Source organism: Schistocerca cancellata, chromosome 8 (genome assembly GCF_023864275.1).
Source record: "Schistocerca cancellata isolate TAMUIC-IGC-003103 chromosome 8, iqSchCanc2.1, whole genome shotgun sequence".
In the NCBI taxonomy this organism is placed as follows: Eukaryota; Metazoa; Arthropoda; class Insecta; order Orthoptera; family Acrididae; genus Schistocerca; species Schistocerca cancellata.
The window spans coordinates 195,076,315-195,090,800 of NC_064633.1; the positions used below are offsets into that span (position 1 = coordinate 195,076,315).

Genomic DNA, 14,486 nt, shown 5'->3' on the forward strand with positions numbered 1-14,486 from the left:
GTGCAATGTCTCCATTATATGATGGACATTTATCTCTATTCATTCTGCTGCTTTTATTTAAAAACAGTATTAATCCCTAATCATCTTTATGTTTTACTTAGTTATAGGAATCATATACACTGCCTGACAAAAAAAGTGAAGCACCCAGAACTCATTGATGTTTGTACGCAAACTGCTACTGGTAGACATTTAAATGATTTAGAGTTGCAATTCTCTATGGCCGGTAGAACGATCACCAGAGTGCATTAGTGCTGTTCATGTTTAATGTTGTTACAACTCCTGGTAGAGGAGCACAAACAGCATCAGATGTTGAGTGTAAAGGATACGGAGATGATGTGTACTCGCACGAGGCACCATTATCAGCACAACAGATTTTGAAAGGTCCCTCTTTGTAGGCCTACATTAGGACAGTTGGTTGAAATATGCAACATCCAGATTTGTGGGGCAGTTGAATGTGACAGTGACCTGATGTTGGACTGCCTGTGAACACGTGTGCAATCATATTCATTGTCAAGGTTCAGATCAACCACATCTGACCACCACAGGGATAGTCATATTGTGCACCAAGCACACTGTAACCCCCTTCACTTCAGCACTTACCACCCAAGAAAAAGTAGACTGTTGGCAACATTCTTTGTCTCCCTGCACAACTGGTCGGAGACTAGCAATAGCCAGACAAAGAAATTACCATCCCATGTGTAGGATGCCATTAACACCACAATACAAGAAGCTGTATTTGGAGTGGTGGTGTGAGCAGGAAGTGTGGACTGCCGGTGAATGTCATCATATTGTTCCAGCATTGAATCATAGTTCCGGATTACACAGGATGACCACCATTGGCAAGTATGGTGGCAACCAGGGCAGGAGTCCCACTCTTCCATGTTTTAGAGAGGCGCCATGCTGTTACTCCTAGTGTTATGGCAAGTGGACATCTGGTATGACTTCAGATCACAGCTGACAGTGATCGAGAGAACTATGACAGCTCAATGGTACATCACAGACATCCCGCATCCTCGTGTGTTACCTCTCAAGCTACAGTATCTATCTGCCCGAATTATTTTTTTATTTTTATTTTACATGTCTAATTCTATAGAACCAAATTGAGGAGTAAATCTCCCAGGTCATGGAACATATCAGTACATAAATTGCAATATAAAAGTAACAGTAGATAAAATAAAATGTCTATGAACCCAAAAAAATGACAATACATAAGTTAACGTAAACATAATCAACAACATAACACAAGAATTAGCTTAATTTTTTCAAGGAACTCCTCAACAGAATAGAAAGAGTTACCCATGAGTGAACTCTTCAATTTTGAATGGAAAGCATGTGGGTTACTGCTAAGATTTTTGAATTCTTGTGGTAGCTTGCTGAAAATAGATGCAGCATTATACTGCACGCCTTTCTGCTCAAGAGTCAAGGAAGTGCAATCCAGATGCAGATTGGGTTTCTGCCTAGCATTAACTGAATGAAAGCTGCTAATTCTTGGGAATAAGTTGATATTGTTAACAATAAATGACAGTAAAGAATATATATATTGAGAAGCCATTGTCAGGATATCCAAACTAGTGAATAGGGGTCTGGTTGGAAAAAACACAGCCTGCAGCAAATAAGATGAATTTAGGATATCTTCCAACACCCTTTTTCTTGCATAGTCACATACAAAATTAACATTGAAGTCACCACACATAACTAATTTTTGGTACTTCCTATAAAGTGAACCAAGAACCGTCTCTAGTGTGAGCAGAAATGCTCTAAAGTCAAAGTAGGGGACCTATAAACAACAATAATTGGAAGATTAGTTTCACTAAATTCAACTCCCCCTGCACAACATTCAAATACCTATTCAGAGTTGTGTCATGGTAAGCCTATGGACTCAAATGGAATACTGGTTTTTTATGTAGGTGGCCACTCCCCCACTCCACAAATAACTCCTTGAAAAACAGCCAGTTAATCTGTGTCCTGGTAAAGGAAGCCTCTGATTTGTCAAATTATTTAAGTGGGGCTCTGGTATACCAATAATGTCACAGTGAACATCTATAAGCAGTTCACTAACTTTATCTCTAATACTTCTTATATTTTGATGAAATATGTTAATTCCTCTACTACTTGGATACCTGACCTCCTTTGAAGGTAATTCCTATGTTAGAGGAACTTACTTTAAGTAGGAATACCTATCAGCTGACTGCAATCTAAAAAAGGTGCACCTGTAACACCAACTACTACAGGAATTTTTCCAGGACACTGTCACCCATAAGCTTTGCCCGCCTCCCCAGCCAATCTACTAATAGATTCAGCTGGCACCACTGCAATGTGAGCCATACCCTCCACCATCAGCACCTTCTCCAGCCCATGTTAACAAGTCTAACAGCAGCATTAAGATGAGGCTGATCATGATGCTGAAAGAGTTGTTGAGATACTTGCATGGCTAGCAAGATCCTCAAATCTGTAATGAATAGAATATGTGTGAGACCAGCTCAGACTCAAACTGTATCCCAGCACAAGTATTCAGGATATTGGTGACCAATTACAACAGCTGTGGGCCAGCTTCCCTCAGGACAAGAGACAATGGGTTTCTAACATTCTTCCTGACTGAAGCAATGCACATATCCAGGCCAGAGGGGGTATAATAACATACTGATAAGTGGGCCCTTACTGCCACATTCTCTGTCAATTTGTCTCCATTTTGTAATCACTGCAATAGTGTAATGTACCCTCTCAAACCATGAAGTTCATTAGATTTTCTCCTCCCCTTATGTGTGCCTCACTTCTTTTGTCAGGTAGAGTACATTGTGCTCTCTTATAGATCCAGTCTTACACAGAGAGTTCCGCTACTGACTTACCTGATGCACATTATGGCCAGCATCTAGCCGATAGGGTCCTCCTTTACCACCCAGGCCAGCTGTATCACGCCCACCAGTGCCTCCTGCCCAAGTGTTACCACCCACATGAGGAGCCCCAGTTTCATCAACTTTGCCATGCTTTGGTGCAGTGACATCCTTATTACTAGGTCGGTCAACTGTCATCTGTAGGTGTTCCCTACCTGTTGAAAAAGTCTTTATAATGTTTATGACAATTCACAAAAACAAATTACACAACATTGTATTTAGAATGATGTAAGGCTTATGATAACATGAAGTAAGTTGTGTGTCGTAACTAACTCCTTATCAGTTAAGTTGTGCATGTTTTCAGGCAATGTTCTTGACTAATAATTTAGGCGGCTTGACACTTCAACAATCATAATCATGATGCTGGAAAACTCCCATGTATTAAAGCATTAGGAATGGTGATGTGAACTACACTCTTTAAAGTTTGCAGTGTAAGATGTTTCATGTACCTTTAACTAATGTCCTAGCTTCCTGTCTAAAAAATAGGGACAATGGACAGATTAGGAGGAGGAGGAGGAGGAGGAGGAGGAGGAGGTGGTGGTTGTGGTAAGTGTTTAACATCCTGTAGACAATGATGCCATTAGAGATGGGAGCACAAGCTCAGTTTAGAGAAGGATGGGGAAAGAAATCAGCCATGCCCTTTGTCAGAGGGAACATCCCAGAATTTGCCTGAAACAATTAAAGGGAATCACGGAAAACTTAAGTCAGGATAGCCAGATGTGGGCTTGAACCGTCACCCTCCCAAATGTGAGTCAAGTGTGCTAATTCCTACGCCACCTCACTCGGTATGGACAGATTAAGCATAGCCAATGAAAACAAGACTCCATTGCATCTATGCATTAACATAATATCTTTGCAGCTCCATGGAGCCAGTCGCCACAGTTTTTCAAACTGCACCAAACCATGACAAATACAGCATTTACAGAGGAAGAGAATCTTGAGTTAAGTTCACTGTATTGTAGAGCTGAGTGAGAAAAGCAATTTGTTACATGGTATAAGGATGCAAGCACAGGAACTTATACTCTATCAAGTTTAAATACATGTGGTTTTCCATCTTTTCTTCTTATTCCTTTTTCTCAAAAGAATTATAGAAAAGAGTTGGGCCTAAGTTCTCTGCTTGGGGAGAAAGAATATAAATAAGTTACCTGAAATTGTATTATGGAAAAACGTAAGAGAGATTTTAGTGAGTCGAATGTTTCTATTTTGGATTTTTATATTTTTTTATTTTCAGGACCTCACTCTGCACGATTGTTACAAATTAGAACAAACTTTTATCAACAATTTCATAGTACTACAGTACATATAAAATACTTTAGAGAAAAACGTACAATAAAAATTTTTAACAGTTTTCAACCAAACTGAAGGTTATCCACTTACCTGGTCCTATCATCTCTTTCCATGCTGCTGAAGATTTTGCCAGGCTAACTAGTGATGTTTCCCAAAGACGAATACAACCTCCTGCATCAAGCGTAGCAACTCCATCTTCACTGGTTTCAGCAATGTATACTGGCAATTCATTGGATGCGTACAGCCATGCCATCAAAGGAGATACTGTTACTGCCCTATAAAAAAAATTGCAGGAGCCAGGGAAAGTTACCATCTTCATGTCTTTTGTTACGTAACAGATCGAGATTCACCAAGTGAAGTGTACAATATGCCTCTTTAATAAACATTGCAATACACTGTAACTTTCTTGGATGAACATATATTCTTGACTATGTCTTAATTTTCAACTTACACCAATCATTTTATAATGAAAATTGGAAGATAACTGACCTTTAGAAAAAATACATTAATAAAATTATTGATTTAATGATTAAAACATGATTCCAAGTCTTTTCTAATTTTTGTCTGAAATTCATTGTACCTTGCTTTCAATAGCTGCTTTTCTTTTTCTGCTATTCATTTTTCTTATTTTCGAAGCAGGAGATACCTCTAAATTTGAACATGCAAAGTCCAAATTGGTAATAGCTTCCTCATTGGGAATATAAGGTTACATGATTCACAAGAAATATTTTTGAGTAACAATTTGGGCACAGGGCATTTCCAGAAATCACAATAAGTTTCACTGGTGAAACTGTTTTGCTCACACTTAACACGGACAAATGTCCAAGTTTTATTTCCCTCAAACCTTTAATAACTGGCTTTTTATGAACTTTTGAGTGAATCAGAGCATTTTTTCCCCAAAAATGTGATTGTACTTCAGAATACATTTTTTTCTCACCATATTCACGAACTGATGATACAGAAGGACAGTGGCTCCTTCTAGAGACAGAAGAGTTGAACGGGAAGGAAGAGGGATGAAGGAAAAGTAGTGGAGAAGTTTAGGGGCATAGTTAAGAGAAATCATCCAGAGCCCTGGGTTGGGGGAGAACAATCAGTCTTTCTTTCTCATCCCGTCCAGTAAGTCTCCCCCAACCCGGGGTTCTGGATGACTTTTCTGTACTGTACCCCTTTCCGTAAACCTCTCCAGCCCTTTTCCTTCACCTCTCTTCCTTCTCCTTCAACTCTTCTGTCATAAGAAGGAGCCACTGGCCCAAAAAGCTTGTAATAGTGAACTCCTTTTGTATGCTGCTGCCGCTTGATGAGTAGATTTTTATATAATATTATATATAATTGATTATTTTAGAAGAACTTACTCATAATTTAAACAAACTTTGTATATCTCCATCAAGATCTTTAACACTGGAGCATCTTTACTTGTATAACGTGATAAAGATTTGAGACTGTACATTACCGTAGGTAACTGGAAAGCCTATTTGTTTTAAATGAAAACTTACATATTTGTACATTAATTGCTGAATAGACTTATTTTATGGTATTAATCACAGAAAAACTTTTAGCTTTACAAAACAACTTATTTAACATCTTTTATTCATCCTGCTGAATATGTTGTCACATTTAAATTAACTTTAACAAAATTCTTCCATTACAAATTATGAAAAATTGTAATTGTAACAAGACAAAAATAATTAGGCAGTGTCACATGTCACGAATCTATATAAGAGCCAGTGTTAGGCCAAAGTGGGGATTAGTTAAGTAGTCATAGCTAGACACATAAGTAGTATTTGTTATGCAGCAGGCAGGATATAAGACAGCAGTTGTGGCTAGTATATGAGTTGTTGGAAGTCAGAATTGTTAATAAAAGAAATAAATATGTAACCTGAATGTGAATATTTATTTCAAAAGTATGTACACAAATGACAGAAGAAAAATCCTGGACTATTGCTGTGAAACAGAACGAAGAATTATCACAATCAACAATTACCAGCAATATTGAGAATTTCAAGCAGAGTACATGAAACACTGTGTCACATTTTAGATTTCAATCTCTCTCTCTCTCTGCATCGTCTGTCGTTTTTGCAAAATTAAAGATGCCTAATTTTTGTACAATAAATATTAGGTTTTATTACTTCAGGTCAGTTTGCGGCCATCTTCAAATATACCAAAGAGAAGGAAAGGAAGGAGATCACTAGAGGGATAGCATGAACTCTGATGGGAAGAAGATGAGAATGGAAATTGGCCCTGGAATTTTCATAAGAGCCATCCTAGGAAATGGCGTAACTTGTATAGAAATCCCTGGAAAATGTAAATCTGCATGGCCAAAGGACACTCTGAATCCTCATCCTCCTGAATGCCAGCCCAATGTCTTAGCGACCGTTTTTGGTACATCAAAGGTGTTTCTGATGCCCGTATGTCAATGACTCTCAAAACAAAACATTGTGTAACAATATTTGAAAAGGATAGTTGCTACTCACCATACAGAGGAGATGCTGAATTGCAGATAGGCACAATGAAAAGACTGACACAAAATAACCTTTCAACCAACAAGGCCTTTGTCAAAAAAAACATTTCACAATATTGTTGTATTCAATCCTGTATTTTCCATTGTTTGATGAAATATTATGCATAGATAAGAATACAGAGTTTATAATCATCTTCTGTAAAGGTGTATCTTTACTCCCTAGTTAATATTGTAGGTTTTAGGGCTCATTGTTACATGCTCATACCACCAATTATTGAGTTGTATGACTTAATCACCTCATAAATGTTGCAGTTCTTATTTCTGTGCTCCTCTGAAAATTCTTGTTACATGTTAATTCCTTGTGTGGTTATATGAACATTTGACACAAAATATTTACATCTGTAAAAGGAGCAGTTATTATCGAGTATTTTACATTAGTCTGCATACAGTACAGACTTGAGGCACATATCAATGAGTTGCTGCATTCTATGTCTATGTCTAAAGGTTTTAGTTTTATAATAAATTTGGAAATAAAGTGAATGTATACACATGTTTACATACCTTACATGAGCTACTCATTGTTTCTGCTGGTAGCTTTAAATCTACTAAACAATTTACAGCTTGTCATCTGTAAATAATAATTTCATTTGTTTTGTTGTATGTTTTTTAGGATTTGAAGTGTTGTTGATGTTTAGCTGTGTGTGTGTGTGTGTGTGTGTGTGTGTGTGTGTGTGTGTGTGTGTGTTACCTGATTATGTGTTTTGCCTGTTTTTGTATTTTATTGTTTGCATCATACCCATTCTCTTGTGCAACTTGTTTTGTTGTGCTTAATTTTTCTGTGTAGTCATGTTTGCTTATACATGTTTTGTTCACTCTGTGTAGTGATCACATGAAACTGGTTCCTTTATAGGTTATGGGATGATTAGGTTGGTTATGAATGATGGCACTCATGATTGTAGGTTTCCTATAAATTGTGAAGTCATGTTTGTTGTTTTTCTGCGTATAGTGAAGTCTAAGAAACTGAGTTTTTCAACTGTTTGTTTTTCAATGGTGAACTGTATTTGTGGGTGGATAGTGTTTATGTCTTCGTGAAGTTATTTTGTATGAGACTGTGATTCATCTATTAGGTTGATTACATTGTCTAAACATCTATACCAATATTTTATCTTGTACTGCTTTGGTTTAATTGTTTTGTTGAAGATTTCATTTTCTGTGTGACTGATGAATATGTCAGCTAGAAGGTACAGACTGGGGATCCAATACATAGTCCTTCTAGTTGAGAGTGAAGCTTGTTCTTGAATATAAAGTAGTTTTATTCTGTTATGAATTTAGTTACGGCTGATACTTCTTGTGTGTTTGTTGCAGGGATGTTTCCTTGTACTCGTAAATTTCTTTCTATGAAGTTGGTGGTTTTTTCTGTTGAAATGTATGTGTACACATCAAATGAAATAATATTTCTGTGTTTGGTATGTTTTCATTTCTTATTTTTTTCTATTAAGACACTTGGGTTCTTTAAGTTTCTGTTTTTAATGTGTTTGTATATTGTCTGTAGCAATGTGTGTGTCTGCTTGGCTAAGTAGTCTATTGGTGCATTGGTAAAGCTTATCAATGGAAATATTGGATATTTGCTTTGTGAATTTTAAGCAATGATTTTAGAGGGGGAGACTTGGGATTCTTTCTGTACCATTTTTGAAAATGAGTGTCTATGAAAATTGTTTCCAAGTTTTTCAGAATTTGTGTATAATGTATTATTTAGGATTAAAGGAGACAACTCACTGAAAGGCAGAAGTGCTGCATCACTGACAGATACATACACAAAAGGTACAGAGCTTTACTTTGTTAGCATTTGAAATGGAATTCCTTTCTCAAATTGTACGAGAAACATGCATGTTTCTTTGGTATCAGTTTGTTGGATCACTTGTTAATTATGTTTTGTCAACGTATTCCTTTTCTTTTAAGAGTACAGTTGAACTGCCCTTATCAGATTTTGAGATAATGGCATTCTCCTGCATTAATTTTTTGAGTACCTTTCTGCAGATTTTATCTTCAGTTGTTATTATGTTTTCTTTTAAGGTGGTTTTGTTCTCTTGGATTATGTGTTTTATTTCTGTGGTGATTAGTTTTCTTGTTAAGTTGCATTGAATTCAGATGTGTTCAGTCCCTCTTGTTTCTTTATGAAGTATTCAGTTGATGCTACAATATTCTCTATTGTTCTGTGGGACACCACTGTGTTTATGTACGTTTGGGACCCTTTCGAAGCAGGGTGCATTCTTGTTGAGATAAATTTATGTCTGTTAGATCTATCACCCTTTTGTGAAAGGTGTGTTTGTTATATTGATGTTGTGACGATAAGCATTTGTGTCCTTATCATTTTTGTGAGTTTCTTTTGTTGGATTATTGGTTTTCTTTCTATTACAGTTCTGCATCTGTTCTAACCCTATGCATTAACTTATTAAAAAATCATCTATACTTTATATCATATGCTAGTTCTATAAGCAATTTGTATAGTACAATATCCAATGCTTGTTTTTTGAAATACGGATACCAGATTTCTTACTTCACCCACATGATTTTGGCTTTATGTTTTGTTTGCTGTGCTGCACGTCATGTTGTTTAAAGTTATGATTACAAAGCTGGGTATTATTTTATATGCCAAACACACTTAGTTGAATTTTATATTAAATATTGTTTTATGAAGTTAAAATGGTAGGTACAAAGAAAATACATGACTTGGTGTACAAATAATCATGTTGTAAATGATTAATGGAAAATCTCATATCAAGATGTGAAACAAATACTAACAAAGAGATAGAGGGGCTGGCCAGTACTTACCTCAGCTCAGTACAGCCGATAGATACACAAAAAACACAACCGAAAATTTACGTTCCTAGCTTTCGGAACAAATGTTCCTTCATCAGGGAGGAGAGAGGGGAAAGAAATGGAAGAAGGGAAAGTGGATTCAGTTACTCACAACCCAGGTTATGGAGCAACAGGGAAAGGAAAACAGGGAGGGTAGCAAGGATGGAGGCATGATTATCAGGGGGAAGCCAAAGATATTCTACTGTACGTACTGTGCCAGCTTCAAACCAAAGAGGATGCATACAGAAGTAAAGAGGTATACAGTATAAAGATAAACACAACTATGTAGGATGAAAAGATGCGTGAATGGCTAAAGACGAAAGGGAAAGAGAAGAAGACTGAAGAGTAAATGGGAGTGAGGTTGTTTAACATAGGTTCAGTGCAGGGGGATGGCGGGATGAAAGGATGTGTTGGAGTGCAAGTTCCCATCTCCGCAGTTCAGAGGGACTGGTGTTGGGTGGGAGAAGCCAAATGGCACATACGGTGTAGCAGGTTCCTAGGTCCCTAGAATTATGCTGGAGGGCATGCTCTGCTACTGGGTATTGGACATCTCCTAGGCGGACAGTTCGTCTGTGTCCGTTCATGCGCTCAGCCAGTTTAGTTGTCATACTGATGTAAAAGGCTGTGCAGTGCAGGCATGTCATCTGATAAATGACATGTGTAGTTTCACATGTGGCCCTGCCTAGAATTGTGTATGTTTTACCAGTAGCGGGGCTGGAGTAGGTGGTTGTGGGGGGATGCATGGGGTAGGTTTTGCAGTGGGGTCAGTTACAGGGGTAGGAACTGCTGGGTAGAGAAGGTAGTCTGGGAATATTGTAGGGTTTAACAAGGATGTTACGGAGGTTAGGGGGGGCGACGAAAGGCAACTCTGGGTGGTGTGGGGAGAATTTTGTCAAGGGATGATCTCATTTCAGGGATTGACTTGAGAAAGTCATATCCCTGGCGGAGTAATTTGTTGATGTATTCAAGGCCAGGATAATATTGGGTGACAAGGGGGATGCTTCTGTGTGGTCTGGGGGTAGGAACATTGTTGTTGGACGGGGAGGAATGTATTGCTCGGGAGATCTGTTTGTGGACAAGGTCTGCAGAACAGTTGCAGGAGAGGGAAGCACTGGTCAGGTTATTGGTGTAATTGTTGAGGGATTCATCACAGGAGCAGATGCATTTGCCACGAATACCTAGGCTGTAGGGAAGGGAACGTTTGATGTGGAATGGATGGCAGCTATCAAAGTGAAGGTACTGTTGTTTGTTTGTGGTTTTGATATGGACAGAGGTGTGGATGTGAGCTTCAACAAGATGAAGGTCAACATCCAGGAAGATGGCTTGGGTTTTGGAGAAGGACCAGGTGAAATTCAGATTCGAAAAGAAGTTGAGGTTATGGAGGAAATTAAGGAGTGTTTCTTCACCATGAGTCCAGACCACAAAAATGTCATCTATAAACCTATACCAGGCCAGGGGAAGAAGCTGCTGGGTCTTCAGGAAAGCCTCCTCCATGCGGCCCATGAAGAAGTTAGCATAGGACGGAGTCATCCTGGTTCCCATGGCCTTTCCCCTGATTTGTTTGTAGGTTTGGCCTTCAAAAGTGAAGTAATTATGGGTTAGGATGAAGTTGGTAAGCGTGATAAGGAATGAGGTTTTTGGAAGATCTTCGGGTGGGCATTGGGAGAGGTAGTGCTCAAAGGCAGAGAGACCATGGGTATGTGGGATGTTTGTGTAAAGGGATGTAGCATCTATGATGACAGGAAGGTTTCAGGTGGGAGAGGAGTGGGAATGGATTTGAGGTGTTCTAGGAAGTGGTTTGTGTCTTTGATGTAGGATAGGAGTGTGCAGGTGATAGGTTGGAGGTGTTGGTCTACCAGAGCTGAGATACGTTCTGTTGGGGCTTTGAAGCCTGCTACAATGGGACGGCCAGGATGGTTCTCTTTGTGGATTTTGGGTAATAGGTAGAAGGTAGGAGTACGGGGCTCAGGTGGAGTGAGTAAGTCTATGGTAGCCATTGTGAGGCCTTGTGAGGGACCTTGGATTTTTAGGATTTTCTGCAGCTCAGTCTGGATGGAGGGAATGGGATCCTGGGTAACAGCTTTGTAGGTTGAGGTGTCGGAGAGTTGACGCAGTCCTTCTGCCACATACTCCACATGGTCAAGTACCACAGTTGTGGAGCCTTTATCCGCCGGGAGGATGACAATAGAGCTGTCTGTTTTCAGCTTCTTAATGGCACGGGATTCAGCTGGGGTGGTGTTGGGGGTTGTCGGGATGTTCTTCAAGAAGGACTGGGAGGCAACACTGGATGTGAGGAATTCCTGAAATGTCTGAAAGGGATGGTTTTGGGGGAGGGGAGGAGGATCCCTTTGAGAAGGTAGTCGGAACTGTTCTAGACAGGGTTCAACACTGGGTCTAGTATTTGGGGGCTGTGCTTGGGTAGTGAAGTGATATTTCCAGTTGAGGTTCCGGGTGAATGAGAGGAGATCTTTAACCAGGGCAGTGTGGTTGAATTTTGTAATTATGGGTTAGGATGAAGTTGGTAACCTGAGCCCCGTACTCCTACCTACTACCTATTACCCAAAATCCACGAAGAGAACCATCCTGGCCGTCCCATTGTAGCAGGCTTCAAAGCCCCAACAGAACGTATCTCAGCTCTGGTAGACCAACACCTCCAACCTATCACCTGCACACTCCTATCCTACATCAAAGACACAAACCACTTCCTAGAACACCTCAAATCCATTCCCACTCCTCTCCCACTTGAAACCTTCCTGTCATCATAGATGCTACATCCCTTTACACAAACATCCCACATACCCATGGTCTCTCTGCCTTTGAGCACTACCTCTCCCAATGCCCACCCGAAGATCTTCCAAAAACCTCATTCCTTATCACGCTTACCAACTTCATCCTAACCCATAATTACTTCACTTTTGAAGGCCAAACCTACAAACAAATCAGGGGAACGGCCATGGGAACCAGGATGGCTCCGTTCTATGCTAACCTCTTCATGGGCCGCATGGAGGAGGCTTTCCTGAAGACCCAACAGCTGCTTCCCCTGGCCTGGTATAGGTTTATAGATGACATTTTTGTGGTCTGGACTCATGGTGAAGAAACACTCCTTAATTTCCTCCATAACCTCAACTCCTTTTCGAATCTGAATTTCACCTGGTCCTTCTCCAAAACCCAAGCCATCTTCCTGGATGTTGACCTTCATCTTGTTGAAGCTCACATCCATACCTCTGTCCATATAAAACCCACAAACAAACAAAAGTACCTTCACTTTGATAGCTGCCATCCATTCCACATCAAACGTTCCCTTCCCTACAGCCTAGGTATTCGTGGCAAACGTATCTGCTCCTGTGATGAATCCCTCAACAATTACACCAATAACCTGACCAGTGCTTTCCTCTCCCGCAACTATCCTGCAGACCTTGTCCACAAACAGATCTCCCGAGCAATACATTCCTCCCCGTCCAACAACAATGTTCCTACCCCCAGACCACACAGAAGCATCCCCCTTGTCACCCAATATTATCCTGGCCTTGAGTACATCAACAAATTACTCCACCAGGGATATGACTTTCTCAAGTCAACCCCTGAAATGAGATCATCCCTTGACAAAATTCTCCCCACACCACCCAGAGTTGCCTTTCGTCATCCCCCCTAACCTCCATAACATCCTCGTTAAACCCTACAATATTCCCAGACTACCTTCTCTGCCCAGCAGTTCCTACCCCTGTAACTGACCCCGCTGCAAAACCTACCCCATGCATCCCCCCACAACCACCTACTCCAGCCCCGCTACTGGTAAAACATACACAATTCTAGGCAGGGCCACATGTGAAACTACACATGTCATTTATCAGCTGACATGCCTGCACTGCACAGCCTTTTACATCAGTATGACAACAACTAAACTGGCTGAGCGCATGAACGGACACAGACGAACTGTCCGCCTAGGAGATGTCCAATACCCAGTAGCAGAGCATGCCCTCCAGCATAATTCTAGGGACCTAGGAACCTGCTACACCGTATGTGCCATTTGGCTTCTCCCACCCAACACCAGTCCCTCTGAACTGCGGAGATGGGAACTTGCACTCCAACACATCCTTTCATCCCGCCATCCCCCTGCACTGAACCTACGTTAAACAACCTCACTCCCATTTACTCTTCAGTCTTCTCCTCTTTCCCTTTCATCTTTAGCCATTCACGCATCTTTTCATCCTACATAGTTGTGTTTATCTTTATACTGTATACCTCTTTACTTCTGTATGCATCCTCTTTGGTTTGAAGCTGGCACAGTACGTACAGTAGAATACCTTTGGCTTCCCCCCTGACAATCATGCCTCCATCCTTGCTACCCTCCCTGTTTTCCTTTCCCTGTTGCTTCATAATCTGGGTTGTGAGTAACTGAATCCACTTTCCCTTCTTCCCTTTCTTTCCCCTCTCTCCTCCCTGATGAAGTAACATTTGTTCCGAAAGCTAGGAACGTAAATTTTCGGTTGTGTTTTTTGTGTATCTATCGGTTGTACTGAGCTGAGGTAAGTACTGGCCAGCCCCTCTATCTCTTTGTTAGTATTTGTTAAATAATCATGTTGTGAATGTTGCATTTCAAATCTGCATGCCATATCTTAACAAACACACTACAAAACAAGTGAATACCACACGACCATAACAACACATAATGGTGGCAGAAACTCTGTGCTTGGTGAACAAATCTTATAAAATGCACATGTAATGACAATGATGAAAGAAGTAAGTGTGTCACCTAAACACAAACAAGGGGGGAAAACACAAAAATCGCAAAACTGTAAGTAACACCCTATAAAAAAATTAAAAAAACACGATTTATGGTCATTCTCAGTTGGAAATTAAAAATAAAGAGAGAAATAAAAAAATATTTCGTGCCCAAAGTTCATATAACTTAAACAAGACGTTGATATGTAACAACAATTTTTGCAGAAAGAAAATAATGAAATAAACTGGTACTGACCCACGTAAGATTC

General features: G+C 39.9%; 1 protein-coding gene across 1 annotated transcript in view; it reads right to left on the bottom strand.

The window, feature by feature from the left end:
- Positions 1-14,486, bottom strand: part of LOC126094492 (von Willebrand factor A domain-containing protein 8) — a 268,216-nt gene that overhangs the window by 38,876 nt on the left and 214,854 nt on the right. Inside the window, exons 26-27 of the mRNA XM_049908901.1 lie at positions 4,269-4,453; positions 2,847-3,046 (exon numbers count right to left, since the gene is read on the bottom strand). Coding sequence (XP_049764858.1) covers positions 2,847-3,046; positions 4,269-4,453 — 385 coding nt within the window. The remainder of the gene's footprint in view (positions 1-2,846; positions 3,047-4,268; positions 4,454-14,486) is intronic.